The sequence below is a fragment of the Corvus hawaiiensis genome, chromosome 4, assembly GCF_020740725.1.
Source record: "Corvus hawaiiensis isolate bCorHaw1 chromosome 4, bCorHaw1.pri.cur, whole genome shotgun sequence".
In the NCBI taxonomy this organism is placed as follows: domain Eukaryota; kingdom Metazoa; phylum Chordata; class Aves; order Passeriformes; family Corvidae; genus Corvus; species Corvus hawaiiensis.
This window is the reverse complement of record NC_063216.1, coordinates 42,088,342-42,103,115: the sequence shown is the minus strand read 5'-3', so window position 1 is coordinate 42,103,115 and position 14,774 is coordinate 42,088,342. Positions and strand designations below refer to the sequence as shown.

The 14,774-nt window shown below is 45.0% G+C and overlaps 2 protein-coding genes across 2 annotated transcripts; both read right to left on the bottom strand.

The window, feature by feature from the left end:
- Positions 1-8,218: 8,218 nt before the first annotated feature.
- Positions 8,219-12,632, bottom strand: LOC125324302 (pleckstrin homology-like domain family A member 1). Its single transcript, XM_048299955.1, has 2 exons — positions 12,073-12,632; positions 8,219-11,965 (listed from the first exon to the last, which is right to left on the bottom strand). The coding sequence occupies exon 1, from the start codon at positions 12,531-12,533 to the stop codon at positions 12,078-12,080; it is 456 nt and encodes a 151-aa protein (XP_048155912.1). The 5' UTR covers positions 12,534-12,632; the 3' UTR covers positions 8,219-11,965; positions 12,073-12,077.
- On the bottom strand, positions 12,547-14,153 carry LOC125325137 (translation initiation factor IF-2-like). The gene is made up of 2 exons (XM_048301884.1): positions 14,123-14,153; positions 12,547-13,181 (listed from the first exon to the last, which is right to left on the bottom strand). Exons 1-2 carry the CDS (start codon positions 14,151-14,153, stop codon positions 12,547-12,549), a joined length of 666 nt encoding a protein of 221 aa, XP_048157841.1.
- Positions 14,154-14,774: the final 621 nt, after the last annotated feature.

The window sequence follows — 14,774 nt, the reverse complement described above, 5'->3', positions numbered from 1 at the left end:
CAGTGCTGTTAGCATGGCAAAGGTGGCTGCACCAGAAACATGTTCACCTGGGGGTCGAAGGGGTCTCCATGGGTGGTGCCTGTCTGAGGAAAGCCAGGTCTGGTCTTCGCTAAAGCTTCCACCAGCATGTTTTGAAGTCTCTTAGAAAGACTCCCTCACATATGGGCACTATCTGATTACAAGGCCAGGGAGGGGCAGGGAGAGGCCTTGGTGTCCCATATCCTCAAGACCTTTCATGGAGCTGCTCGTTTTGAGGTCACTGTTTCTTAGGCCATTTCACCAATGTGTTGCTCCCACCAAAGGACCAAGGCTCTCCCTGGGCCCCTAGGTAACGCTTAGGCCTAAGGGCGAATGTTAAAGTATGGTGTGTCCTTTCCTCTGGGCTGGCCTCAGATCAAATTGCCAAGGAGACCAAGCTGTAAGTCAGAGGGAGGGGGGTGAGTTATGCAGCCCCCTCCACCATCCACTTTCCATCAACATGCCAGCAGCAAATCCAAGGCAGAATAGCCTTGCAGAGTGCCATAGACCAGAGAGGAGCAATCTAGATGTCTCTACCTGGGACTCACCTCCATTGTGGGCACCTGGGCTCTGGCTCCTGTCACGGAGCCCTCTGTGTTCCATCACTCCCATGAGCAACCCTGGGGATGTGTGCATTTCTGCTCCTGTGCATGCCTCCACGCACACTGAAGTACAGGCATTAATTTCTTCAGCAGAGTAGACCCAAGAGTTTTGAAATCATCCAGTATGAAAAATTCAAACACTCCCTATGTCCTGAGTTGCAAGATGGAGGAATATGACAGCTTGTCAAGGATGGGCAGCTACTGAACATCTCTGGCTGCTGAATATACTAATTTTTCCTCATTCCTAGCACCTCACTTGCACGTGTTCTGTGAACATGAAGGAACTGAACACCCTGAGTAGGTGGTGTGCAAACCTGGGGGCTGGAGATCTCTTTGAAACTGCTGACAAACTTAAGAGCAAGGTTTCTTGGAGAGGTGAAGTATACAAAAACTGAGCTTTCCTCTTCAAAAAGCCAGAAGAGGATGTAAAGGGCTGGAGAAAAGGAGACAGAGTTTATAAAAGCTGAGGATTTTTATGGGTTGAGAGTGGGCAGCAATTAATATAGTTCACTGTGGTTCTGAGCTTTTTAGTCCACTGACACTGTAGCATCTATAGCAACACTGCTAAACAGACCAGCAATAGTAAATTTCAGATACAGCTTTCTAGTGTCATGTAGTCAACATCTGGGAGCTGAAAACAGCTGTATCCTGGTATGCCTTTGTGCACAGGAACAGGGGTGGCGCTCATGAGTGGCCCTAAATGTGGGCTAACCCAGAGAATGTTTTGCTATTAGGAGTTAGGTACCTCTATAAGAATCATACTGAACGAGACCTGGCTTGCACTGCATCACAAACCGGAAAGTCTTTGTTATAAAAGCATTTTTCTTTTCCAAGTGGTACATACAAACCTTGCCACCCTGACCTCTCCCAGGCTACAGGTCAGTGAGATGCTGGATTTTACAGCAGTTCTGTGAAATCTAGGCTGAAGAAAGGCCACACACACAGTATTGGAAGACCTGTTAAGAGTACCACATAAATTCCCTGAGCTTTTAGACCATTCTTGCCTTTCAGTGCACCTTAACTCTTGCCTTCAGCAGAAAGACAGCAATGATGGCGGCAAAGGCAAACCAGATTTCACCTTAATCAATCACATGAGGAAAGCAATGTTCGCAGTTGTGAGAGGGGGAGCACCATCCCATCTTGATTTCTGTGAATGCTTTTCAGTGACTGCAACAAAGGTGTGGCAATAAAAAAGACCCTCCTGAAGGACACTGGTGCAGCACTGCTATTGTAGGGCTTTGCCTACCAAGTACCCCTGGGCCAGTTCAGTGCAGACTGTGACAGCTGAATTAAGAGCAAGCTCCAGCTGTGCTGGAATTTCATTTTACAAGGGCAAATCTAATAGAGGATGGCTGCATACAGACTGAGCAGAGGACATAGCTGTGGCTGCTCCAGGGCTACCATACCTTTAGGAGACACTAACCTCATCAGTAAGGCACACAGAGTGGGTGGTGGAGCAGCTGCTGTCATCATGGGTCCCACCAAACGCTGCGTGCTCAACTCAGAGATGAGAAAAAGGAAAAAAGAGGGCTGAAGAAAGACTAAGCATATCCAGAGCTCAGCAAAAGTAAATTACTTCTCTCAAACTCAGCTTGATTTAAGGTTTCAACTTTGAGTGAAAAAAATTGTTAAGTGAATACTCTGAAAATTAACCATTAAATCTGCTCAGATTCAGTTAAATTAAACATTAGGAAATCAAAGGCAGCCATATGATCTTTGTAGCCATAACAGATTTGCAAATATATATAATCTTTACTTTTTTGCAAGCTTTGCATTGTATTAGATCTCTACCATTGCCCAGGCCAAAAATGAAATACTACATTAAGATTACCTGCATAAGCACTCACGCTTTTGCACTGTGTTTCAGCAGCAAAAGAGATTGCTGAGGATTTTCTACCGCCAGGAAAATTGACGAAATTATTTAGAATTACCTTTGAGAAGAAAATACCCTTTGGTGGGTAGCTCTATAGCTGAAACCAGCAGAATTAGGGAAAAACTAGAAAGAAAGACCCCAATCCTGCAAGTGCAGGTGCCACCAAGCAAGGATGCTCCAGTCCCACTCCTGGGATGACCAGCACCAAGCCCACCGGGCAAGGGGACCTCTGTCTTCCAGGTGTGTTTACCTCATGCCTTCAGCTCAGAGCACCAATTTCCACCCAGGCCATTTCAAGACAGGTCACTGGAGCTGTTTCTGAGCTAATTAGCAGCAGAACTGCAGGGTTGAAGGTGTTCTGCAGAGCCCTGTAAACCCATTCAGCTGCTCATTGCAGTGTTGGAGCTCACAGAACCCTGGTGAGGAACGGCAGTGCTGGTGAAGCTGCCAGCAAGGCAGCGGCATGATACAGCCCTGGGGGGCTAGTGAGTGCCTTCAATGTCATTTACGACAAAGCTTGTCCCTCTTTCATGATACAGAAGCCTTTGGAGTGAGTGGCCCAGGAAGACTTCTCTGATCAGGTGTACCTAGCAGAAGGACAGAGGTGAGTGCAGAGCCCACCCATCTGGCTGCCCCGAGTCGCTCTGGGAGGCAGCTCCTGTCTGGGGAGCCCCTCCTCAGCCTCCCTCCCAGATGACTAAGGATGACGGTGAGGCTGGCAGGCAGCTGATTGCCCCATGGCTGCAGTTTCACAACTCTAGCCATCTGTGGGCCAGGACTGCAAGCTTCTCAAGCCCTCAGGAAAACACATAGGAACGCTTTCCAAATTGTTTGGGAGTGATTGTAGCAGCTTCCCTGCGGCAGCAGAAGCTAAGTGCTCCTTTGCAGCTGCTGCTCTCAACTCTCTGGGCTAAATCTTCAGCACAGGAACAGGCCCACCTGTCATCCTCCCCTTTTATGCAAGCTACTCTTTTCTCTTGATGAGGAGGAGGGGGGAGAAGGGGGAAATGGCTAAGTGTTCGTATTTATCATCATGTTATGATGTCTTACTGCCATCTCAGCCTTCAGATACCCCTCTCTCTTCTCACTCAACAACTCAGCTTGTGCCTGCAGAATCGGAGCATTCGCTCTGGGCTCTGCAGATGCATAACTCTGACTCTGCCTCTGATCAGAAAGAGGTCATTCGACCACCCCTCTCCATCTTCCTCAGCTCTGGAAGGACAGCCAGTTTATTTTAGAGGCCCAACCCCCACCCCCCAAAACAGCAGCCTTTTCCCAGGCCAGCTGGGTGCCCCGGTGAGGAATGCTGACAATCTGCCGTCCTGGAGCAGAGCTGTCAGCGTTACTTCCCTACTGCTGAGCCCTCAGTCATCACTCACACAAAGGATAAGTATGCAGCCTGCTGCCTTGTGACAAGAGCTGTGACTTTGTTTAGGAGCCAAGCACTAGGAAAGAGTACCAGGGAAACGTGGCTTAGTGGAATAGGAAATATCAACAATCTGTGATAAAAATGAAAAAAGCAGCCAGTACACATCTAACTCAGCTGGAGGCACAGCTCCATGACTGGCTGCGAGTAGCAACAGCCTCCGAAAAAAAACAATAAAGAAATAGCTTTTCCAGTTCAAGACTAACTTTCAAAAGAACAGTAATTTTTCATGTGTTCATCTGTGTACAAGAAAAGCCCTTAAGCAAAGTCATCTGTATATTGCAGCACAGGAAAGGACATGGAGCTTTCAGCTCCACAGATGGTTGAAGGAGCTGTTGTGAAAGCCCACAAAGATAGACAGCCCCATCACCCTCCAGCCGCAAGTTAGGATAAGCGGGGTTGGCTACTACAGCTTTGTGCACCAGTCAGGTTTTGGTTTTTTCTGCTAGAAAAACAAGATTGGGATAAGTGTCTTTGCCTAAAAGGATTTCTCTCAAAGCACCTTGTTTCTGAGTGAAATGGTTAAATGATAGCAGAGTAGTAAAGAAAATTATTCCCCCCCTTTTATTTCTTTGTGTGTTTTAGTCAAAGTAGGTATCAGGCTGGAAAAGCTTCGTTAACACTGGATTCATATCTACAGAGTCCTTTCAAGTTGTTATGGGGCTGATAAGCTCTCTTCGTCCTTGTAATCCACAGTAAATAGAGGAGCTTAATCACTCAGGAAATAAGGAACAACTCGCAGATTCCTTCATTCCTAGTACACTGTTTGCACAATGCCTAGTGCTGGGAATAACTAGAAGCTGATCTAATAATCTGAAGTCCTCCAAGACTCTGCTAAATCCCAAGTGAAGCCGAGCTGTTTGTGCCTTGCTCTTGTCTGCAAGGATGAATTTTTAAGGCTGGAAGTCAAATGGCAAGGCAGTCACTCATTTAGGTCTCCATCCAAGGACCCGTGGCACTGGCAGGGGGATTGGACACTGCACGTGCAGGTGGTTGTAAGGAAGGTCTCCACCAAGCACAGAAAATGAAGCAGCCTCTGCTGTGAGAGGCAGCACTTCTCACACAGGGACAGGGACCCTGGCCATGGATGGAACGCTGCCCTCTGGCTCCCAAGGCGTGACCTTGGGCAGGCAGCAGGGGCTCTCTGGTCCCGAGTTTCCTCTTCTCCAAAAGAGAGATATGATAAACAAGTGGGCTGAGAGCCTTGCAGAGAGGTGCTATCGCTGGTACAGGGAATTATCATCCCCAGGCCCAGGTCCAAAGCGCACAGCAACATGGAGAGCCATTCCCTCAAAGGACCCTGGCTCTGGCACCCAAGCCAAGAACAGGCTGTATGTGTTCTCTGAGCTGCAGGTTCACTGCTATACTTTTACATTTGTAAACGGCACTAGGTGCAAGAGATCCTAAAGGCTGAGCCTCAAAACCCAACAAAAATTACCAATAATGAAATAATCTCCTCCTAGATGGTATATAACCCAGTTCTTGAGCCTCCTGTGAGTTACAATCAAAGCCATATGTACAGTCATAAATATCAGAAATATTTACAAAACACAGACAAGATCTTAAAAACAAAAGCAGTGATTTCTTCATCTCACTGGAAGCCTTACAAAACATGGGGTAAATTGTCTCAATTGAAATATTCTGCTGACCACAGAGGGCTGTATGCTTCATTGTAATGGTTAGTGATTCTATACATATTTACTGGTTCAGTTAATCTACTACGGCTGCTCACAAACTATTGCAAGGTAAAGATTAGGAAGCAGGGTCATTAGAAATTTTGTTTATGCAAAATCCACTGTGGTCATAGCACAATACAAAACAAAAGGTAAATCAAACCCCTATTCAAACAATAATTTCCCCTGCACTGGTGGCTGGCATAGTCAGAGACATCTACGAGAAGACCAGGAAAGGCTGTAGAAGTGGCTAATTTAAAGTTCCCGTGTTGAGTCTGTGCTGGGATACATCTCTCTGCTTTGATATTTTTCTAAAAGCCTAAGCAAAACCAAAAAACATCCCAAGCACTTAAGCACAGAAACCTCCCCTCTGCTTTTTCTACAAGTCTCCTAAGGAAAACTTGTAGGTGCTGCAATCCAACCAGGCTGTTGAGGCACAGCATGAGCTTCATGCAGATGCCAGCTGGCAGTACAGCCTCACTTCCCAGTGCTTCACCCAGGAGCTGATGTCCCTTTCTGCGTAAATTCAGTGTGTACCATTAGGCCAAGACTCTACAAGTAATCGTGCCCCATGCTGAGGTCCCAAGCAGCTCCCAGGTCCTTTGGGTGTCAGGACACCTTGAGGATGGTTCAGCTCTTAGCAGGCTCAAAGGCACCTTTGCTCTGCTCATCTTCAGCACAGAAGGCACAAAGCAGTGCTCTGAGAAGTGTGTACCAGGGTCCTTACCTTACACATCAAAACTCCCACACTGGAAAGACAGAAAAAAAATCTTTTCCCAAACACCCATAATACTATTTATAACTTTTTTTTTTTTTTTAAAAAAAGCTTATTTCAAATTTATAAAAGACTGAAAGTTGATGGTTGATTTTACAAAAAAAAATATGGATAGGTGTGGAAAATAATTTGGCACTTTCTAAAAAGGACTGAGATGTTCCTGCTAGAAACAAGCAGTCAAAGGAGTAAAGGCTTTCATTTTGTTCTGGTTTGGGTTCAATTACAAAGAAAATTGTTCCGTTTCAGCTGTGTTGTGAATTCAGTGAAATTGCATTCTGGTCTACATTTCATTTGGGGAAAGGAGAACACACACATTTAGATTGGTCTTCTTTTGTATTTTGTTTTGCTCAAAAAGCATAGGCATTATTTCATCTTCCTCTCTCCCTCATTTAATTGGAAAATATGAAAGGCCAGAATGTCAGTGTTACCCTAATCACACATCATCAATATTGGCATAGATCACGGGCAAAGGTCTTGCTTCTGGGGTTTCATTCCTGGGTTTTCTACATCAAAAGAAAAGCAGCCATCGTTTGTGAAAAAGGTCAACATCTGTCCCAGTCGAGAAAAATTCTGGTTGATTTCAATGAACTTTGAATCAGATCCAGATTTTCTCTCTGTATCCCACATTGTACTGCAGATGAGAGAAAACTTAAGAGAAAACCCTAGTAAGACAATATTCTCCATTAGGAAAATAATGGCCCTATTTCTAGGACCATTTCATATGTACCATAAATATACAAGCAGTCTTATTTTACATCCTCTTAATCCAAAGTTAAAGCAGAGAAGCATGTATTTGATGCACTTTTGTAAATATATCACCATTGATGCTGGGGCAGAAACAACCATGAATTATAAAACTTTTGTTCTACTATATTTATGTCCTTTCAGAGACACCACTGTTATTAAAAGCTCATAAGAGATACCTCTAACAGCTGTAAGCAACAGTGGGTCCTTGAATAGACAATAAATTTAGAGATGCTTAATTGACTTTTCAAAGCTGCTGAGCACCAGCGCTTGTGAGAGATCAGATCTTTAAGCCATCATTTGCATATCAATATTAAGTTCAAATGCCTACATTTTGTGTGTTTACTATTGAAAAGAGAACTTGTTACAGCAAAAACCTTCTTATGGATGAGGTTACTGACATCTCTCCAGTGAAGGCAAACAGCACCAACAAGTCTAGGTCAATGCACACTGTGTCACTGAAAGTAATACGCCTTCGGGAGATGCTTGAAAATGAGGACCTGCTGCAATACAAATACATGTCAGGGGAGTTCAAGACATCTCAGCAGCTGCAGCTCTATGGAGACTCCAAAGCAGCACATTTTTCTTGTCATACCCCATTTCTTTTCCCATGAAGCCAGAAAAGAACAGGTTGGAGTTAATGCCAAATGGTGGAAGCGTTTTTTCTGGATCAATTTCAGGTTATTTGAAATTCAATCATAGTGTTTAAGATATGTGAAAAAGAGAAACAAGGCACATTTAATGCTTCAGTTTAGATTCCTAATGTCACACAGAGCAAGGCATTTACAGGTAAAGGTGATGAGCCTGAATTCTGTGTCCCAAAGACCTGCTGTACATGAACTGTGACACTGAGTATTACAGAAATCAGCTACACTTGGTGTGGGTGCTCACACATCACAAACTGCAAGAAGCAAAACTGAGGACTCCGAGTCTCATAACTGTGCTATATATATGAAGATTAATTGGAGCATCTGAGTGGGTCTTTTCTTCTACACAGGCTCAAAGTGTTCCTCTTAGGCACTTAGATTGAGCCTAAAACATTGGAAAAGTTTAGACCAGGCTTTAATCATCACGAATAGCCCACCAAACAACCATTCTTCCAACATATTGAGAGCTCTTTCAATAGATACCTCTTTATTTGAAATGGAATGTATCTTGAAAAATATGAAAAATAAATCACATCTCTCAGAAATCATTTATGAGTCATATTTACACACAAATTTTTTTGACAACACTGGTATTTCTGCTCACAAGAGGATATGCTAGAAAACATTTGGTACATCACTGCAGCTATAATTCAGAAGCTGGCATTTGCATATCATGAACCTTAAAAAAGAAGAATTACTTCAGGATGTCACAGAAACAACATCCACTTGATCTTCCTTTTCCCCCCAGTTCCTAAATTGTCTTGGTCACCACAGCTTAGATTTTCTTGCTGAATCTGCCCCTTGATTACTTTTTTTTTGATTACAAGTAATTTTGACCTCTTTATGAACGGACTGTCCCCACTTTTGCTATCTATACCAAGCATTTGCCTGTGTTTTACTGGCATTTTTGTTTATTCCCTAATGAATTTACTTCAGCCATATGCTCTCAAATTTCTTTTCTTTTTTTTTTCTTTTTGTTTTTCTGGAAGAGGAAGGACAACTTGACTTATTTACTTGCAAAGCTCCAATAAGATGGAGCATGATGTGCTGAACCTATTTTCATAGCCATTGCTTACAAGGCAGTAACAGACAGTATTAAATCCAGAAGTTCAAATGAAGACTATGCAGTAATAGAGGGGCAAGATAAAAAAAAACCCAGAAGTACTTTTTACAACATCAAACAACTTCTTGGTCTAAAATTACTATCAGGCAAAAAAAAAAAAAAACCCAACAAACAAAAAAAATCCAAAAAAATCCCAAAAACCAAAAATAGGCCAAAAACCAAAAAAAACCCCACACGCCGTGGAATTCAGAGCGTGAGAAAGTTGTCAGACTGTCCCCATCAGACAATTTAGCCTTATTTATACTGACAGGGCATGAGCCACACAGTCCAGTTGTCCCCAGGGGACCCCAGCCAATTTGTTCCCACTCAGTTTCCAGGAGACAGTTTGGAGACACAAGGGAAAGGTTTGATCCTTACACTCATCCAACCAACTCAGGCTGGAGGTATCAAGGTAGATTTTGTGATGTGACCACCTCTCACACTAGGAGGCTGGCTGACACCAAGGGTTTCAGACAGGTAACACAGCAGGCAATGACAACCAGCAAAAATTTGTTGAACTACATCAGTCCAAGAGGTTTTCAGATCATCCTTCAGAACAACTTAAAACAAGAAACATAAGATAAAAGTGGGGTATTGACCATGAACCAGTGAAAAAGAACAGCAAATTCAAAACAAAAGTTGTTTCCTCATACCTTCATGTCCATTTTCTCACTAAAATCGTCACCTTTAGCTTTCAAAGTACAAATACTGCCAGAAGAACAGTAAAATTTCAGCTTTAGACTACATCCATAGACTTTTGTGGCATTCAGAGGCTTGCATCCACTGAGGACAAGAATAACTGCCTCTCTCAGAGAAATACATGTGTCTCTGATCAAACAGGAATTAATTCTCATCGGTTACACTTATCCTTCAGTAGGCTAAAATGTATTTTAGTAGGTGAAATCAGCAATACATCTGTATACCTGAAAAGGTGGATTAGTTACTCAGTAAACTGTAATTAATCACTCTAAAGAGAGGAGCCAAATTACAAATTACAGTCTATTTTGTGAGTCTTTGACTAGTACATTAAAGAATCCCCTTGCAGCTCTAACATCCAAGCGTTAGCAGAATGATAATGGCAGATGTACAGAGACGTGGAAATTGAGTATTATGATTGCCAAGCCAGCGAACCTAATCCTGGAAGATGCAGGGCACCTTCGATTTCAATTAATTGCAAAATAATGACTTTGTTAGGACAGCTGTAATCTACCACCCCGAGCTCATCACGCAGCCTTGTCAAGGGCCAGGTGGGAGACAAGCACTCAGGAGTAACTACAGAGGATCGTCAGGGCTTTGATTCTGCACCATGACATGCTCTGCTTGTCTAGGTATGTGACCCTGACACCTGCGGGAAGGAACAAAAGAGGAGGGCTAACACAGACCTCAACTTACTCCTTACAGGACTGAGCTTAATCTTAGAGTGCAGAGCAAGGTGCCGACATACACAGTAGCGAATTCTAAAATCTTCCTTTGAGTATCACTTCAGCCTTTTGCTTTAAACACTTACAGAAATGAGCTTGCACTGAGAATATGAGGCTCTTGCTGTAAAATTACACCTCACTTACACAAAAAGAAAAGCCTTGGATATGTAGTCTTAAAAGATTTTGTTTATATTAATGTAAATTGCAAAGGGTCCAAAAGCCATTTTCCTCATCACACTAGTCAAAATAAGTATCTCCATGGCTTTGACATTTTACCTTGGACCAGAGATAATGGACCACACTACTCTGTCCCACTTGCAGCCTCCCCACTTCATTTAAACCAGAGAACCAGGGTGGTAGCAGTGCCCAACGTGAAGCCACCCATCATCAGAAGGGCCCTGTCCTAGAAAGCTCACCAGCCCGTGCCCGACTCCCTCCTCTGCACTGGGCAAAGAGCTCCGACCTGCTCCCGCCAGCATCGGCAGCCAAACTCCCACTGACTTTTAAGAGGCAGAGAAACACACACCAGCTGTGCAATTAGCCCTTTGTTTTCCAACTTTATGGCTTCATCAACGTTTTTAGAGGCAAGATAGCACGCCTCTCTCAACATCTGACAGTGCTAAACACCAAAATTAATCTAGTTCATCTCAGCTAGAGAGCAACTTTCAGCTTATGAAAACTGTGACCAAAATAATCCATTTGTACACTAAGACATACATAAAATGGATTTTAAACTATGAACTGCTTTAATGCAAGGCATTTAAAAACTACCATGAAAATGCAACACAGGTTGAGAGTCCAGATCACTTAAAAACTGGGCATGCAGAGGGAGCCCTGAACTTGGACAATAAGAAACGTTCATGAACACTTCCCAGCTCCGGCCCAGCAGCCTAGGAGCAAACACATCACACAGAGAGCTGGAATCCAACTCAGATTCCTGTATCGCAAAAGAAGTTAGTCGGATTCCTTCCACTCATACACTAAACAGATTGGTTTTAATCTCAGAATGACAAGCCACATTGCTTTTTTGAATAGCTGAGCATGAATAACTTATCATCTTCCACCATGCTTAATATTAAAAAAAAAAAAAATTTAAATCCCAGACTCTAATTGTCGTTCTCATTAGAGAAAACAGATTTCATATGCAGTATAGGTTTCAGCCAAATTTTGAAGCACACATCACATTTTCCATGCTGGTGGAATATAGTGTATTTTGGGTAAAAAACGAGTAACTTTTTTGTCAAATTGCACACAGTTGAAGTACCCAGAACTTTTTAGTTCTTTTTAGGAGCTAACATGCATATCGTTTTTTCCTTTATTTTTTGATACGGCCTACATTCAGAAATTTCTTGCAAATAAGCCTTAAAAAAAAAGGAAAACAAAAGAAAACAACCCTAATAAATAAAATAAAATACATTAAAATAAAGTTACAGTACATCATGTCTCCTAGAAGTCCCATCGCACCAAAGGATCTTTTCCAAGGTTCATAAATAATGGATTTGAAATGCTTCTCGGCACCGAGGGCGGCAAAGCAGCAGCAGCAGCTGGCCGAGGTTCAGGCTATTGAGCCGCTTCTCTCCGGTCCACCTGCACCTCCGGCGCTTGCCCATTTTCTGAGCCCCTGAAGCAGGTCCGCCACGAACGCGCTCTGTCCCTCTTCCCCGAAGCGCTCCGTGAGCGTAACCTGCAGTGAGACAGAGAGCACAGAGGGCGGCCCGTCAGGCGAAAGGCGGCGGCCGGGGCCGGCAGCCCCGCAGGTGCGGTGCGGCGGGCGCGCTGCCGGGTCCGTACCTGCGCTAGGCGGAGTTGGAGGCGCCGCGGAGGCGCGGGCCGTGGGGCGCCGCCAGGTGCTGCTGCTTCTGCCGGGTGGAGCGCACGGCCAGGATGGCCTGGCGGTTCTTGTACTGCACCATCTGCAGCGTGATCGCCGCGTTCCAGCCCTGCTCCTGCGCGCACCGAAAGTCGATCTCCTTCCCCTCGGCCATCACCACCGTGAAGTACACGTACTTGCCCTTCCGCTCCACGCAGTCCACCGTCTTCATGTTGGAGAAGTGAAGCTCCTTGATCTTGGCGGCCGGCTCGGCCGGCGGCGCCGGCTGCTGCTGCTGTGGCGGCGGGGGGTGCTTGGGGGGAATGAGGAGCAGCCCCTCCTCGGTGAGGATACAGCGCTTCTTCTTCCAGAGCTGCAGCAGCCCGTCGCTCCTCTTCTCCAGCATGCCCTCCTTCACCGCCTTACAGCCGCTCTCCAGCATCCTTCTGGCAGAGTTAGACGGCCTCCGCCCGCAGGGGCTGGGCTCGGGGGGCAGCCGGCACCAGCCGAGCACTCTCCGCCGGGCGCCGGCTCCGAGGCGGAGGGCCGGGAGTGCCCCAGCCCGCAGGAAGCGGAGCGGCTGCCGCCCGTGCCGCGGCGTGGCGAGCGGCGGGCGCTGCCAGAGCGGGCGGCCGGGGTTGTCGGCGGGCTTTCCCTCCCCTCCGCTTTTGAACGCGCCTCTCCCACCCCAGAGTGACACCCAGCGGAAACGGCGGCTCCTCCCGCCCGCCGGCCGCGGGGAAGCCCAGCGCGGTGAGGGAGCGGAGCCGGGAGGCGCGGCGGGGCCGCCCGGCAGGCGGGGCGGGGGCTGCGCTCCCCGGCGGCAGCGGGCCCGGCCCGGCTCCCCGCCCCTCGCCCAAGGCTACGGCAGAGCACGGCGGGGCTGCGCAAGGAAGGGCTTCCGTGCCGTAGTTAACCCCCCCTAGGCTAATACACCGCTCGTTTGCTTTCCTCGGGGTGTTCCCGCACTGTTTAGTTGAAACACATTTCCTCAGCCTGCCTCCTTGAGCAAGAGCAGCCAAGAGCCCGCTTCTGCGTGTTTTTGATTCAAGCCCAGTAAACCCGGTGCCAGTTTTCAGCGACACCCTGCCTGATATTTAAGCGATCGTCGCTTCATTAAAGAAAGGAAAAGAGCCTGAAAGAACCTGGTACAAGAGCTTGATCCCTACGCTGGGCTGGGGAGAAGCAGCTTCAACTGTATATATAAAATAAATATTTACTTTCTGCAGCAGTTTGAGTAATGTCTAAAGAAAGCATGGATCTGTACCACTTCCTTAAGGAAACAGTAGAACCTCAGTACATGGAAATTGCAAAAGCAGACTAGGGGAAAAAAACCAAACAAACAAACAAAACCCAACTGGCAAACCGCTAGGAGGGTTTTTATTATTCTGCTTTGTTGCCACACATTTGCTTATTGTTTGGTTACCCCGAGGTCAGCTTTTGAATAAATTTGAGTAGAAAAGTACAGTGATCTAAGGTTAACATGAAACTACTTAATTTTTAATCCTTTGATGTATTAGATGTAAATCAAAATCCCACATAGCTGAATTTGGCTGACAAAGCCAATGTAAACTGAATGCTGTAAGTTCCATGCTATGTCTGAGAGCACTGTTTTTAAATATGCATTTATCATGGCCATTAAAAAACCCTCTTCACATCAATCTTGGCAGCTAGGAAGCAGATCATGCTGCAGCATGTACTGTGTTCCAACAGATTAGAGAAAAAAAAAATCAACATTAATGATAGCTTCAATGGAGTTTATCTCTGATAACATTTTTTAAAGGATTTCCTCTCACAATCTTTTTCTCTTGAAGTTCAAAGTTAATTTTGATTAATTGTTGAGGGGTAAACAATTAAGGCAATAAAAGCAAATAAAAATGTAGCCGGTTTACCCTTCCTGCGGTAACTGGAAAACACTCAGCAACAAAAGCAACTTGACTAGCCATAAATTAAAACAAAAAAGGAAATTAATATCCTAAAACATCCATTTATATAAAGAATAGTCCCTTCTCCCCAAAGCTGAATAGATACGCTGTAAGACGTAAGTCATTCTCACAACCATCTTACACCTATTTTAACAGAGGCACATGCTAATTTTCAAAAGATGTGAACACCATTCACAATTGCCTCAAACAGCAGTTGACTGCCATTTGAACCTAAATTTCCCAGCACGAATATCTGCATCTCCAGCTGCTGGTGCATATACAAGGTATCTCAAAAATGGCTTGAGCAACATAAGAGAACTCCTGCCTTTTCACCTGATGTGTTTTGCACCTATTTCTTTGCTCCTTATTAAGTCTCTGTGCATGTGACATATGATTTTGAAACTCTTCTACTAAAGCAAACTGGTTAAAATACACTCTTCTATGCAGAGCAGCTTAATTAAAATACTGAGTTTATGTAAGGCATAGGACACTAGACTAAACCTACAGAAGACCAATTTCTAGCAATTCACCTGTTCAGTTTTGGTTGCTGCTCTACTGCTGTAAGCGAACAGTCATTTGATTCCAGGTAAATGCACTAACCAGTAGTGTGGAAACTTGCATTAGATTTGAGAGTGCCACATGTTACGCTGCAACAGCATTCAAAAAACTCTCCCCTTCACCCCGCAACACTGCACTGTAGCACTTAAGGACATTAACACACAACCTGTATCTGTATAATTTAATGTGAGCTTTTTTAC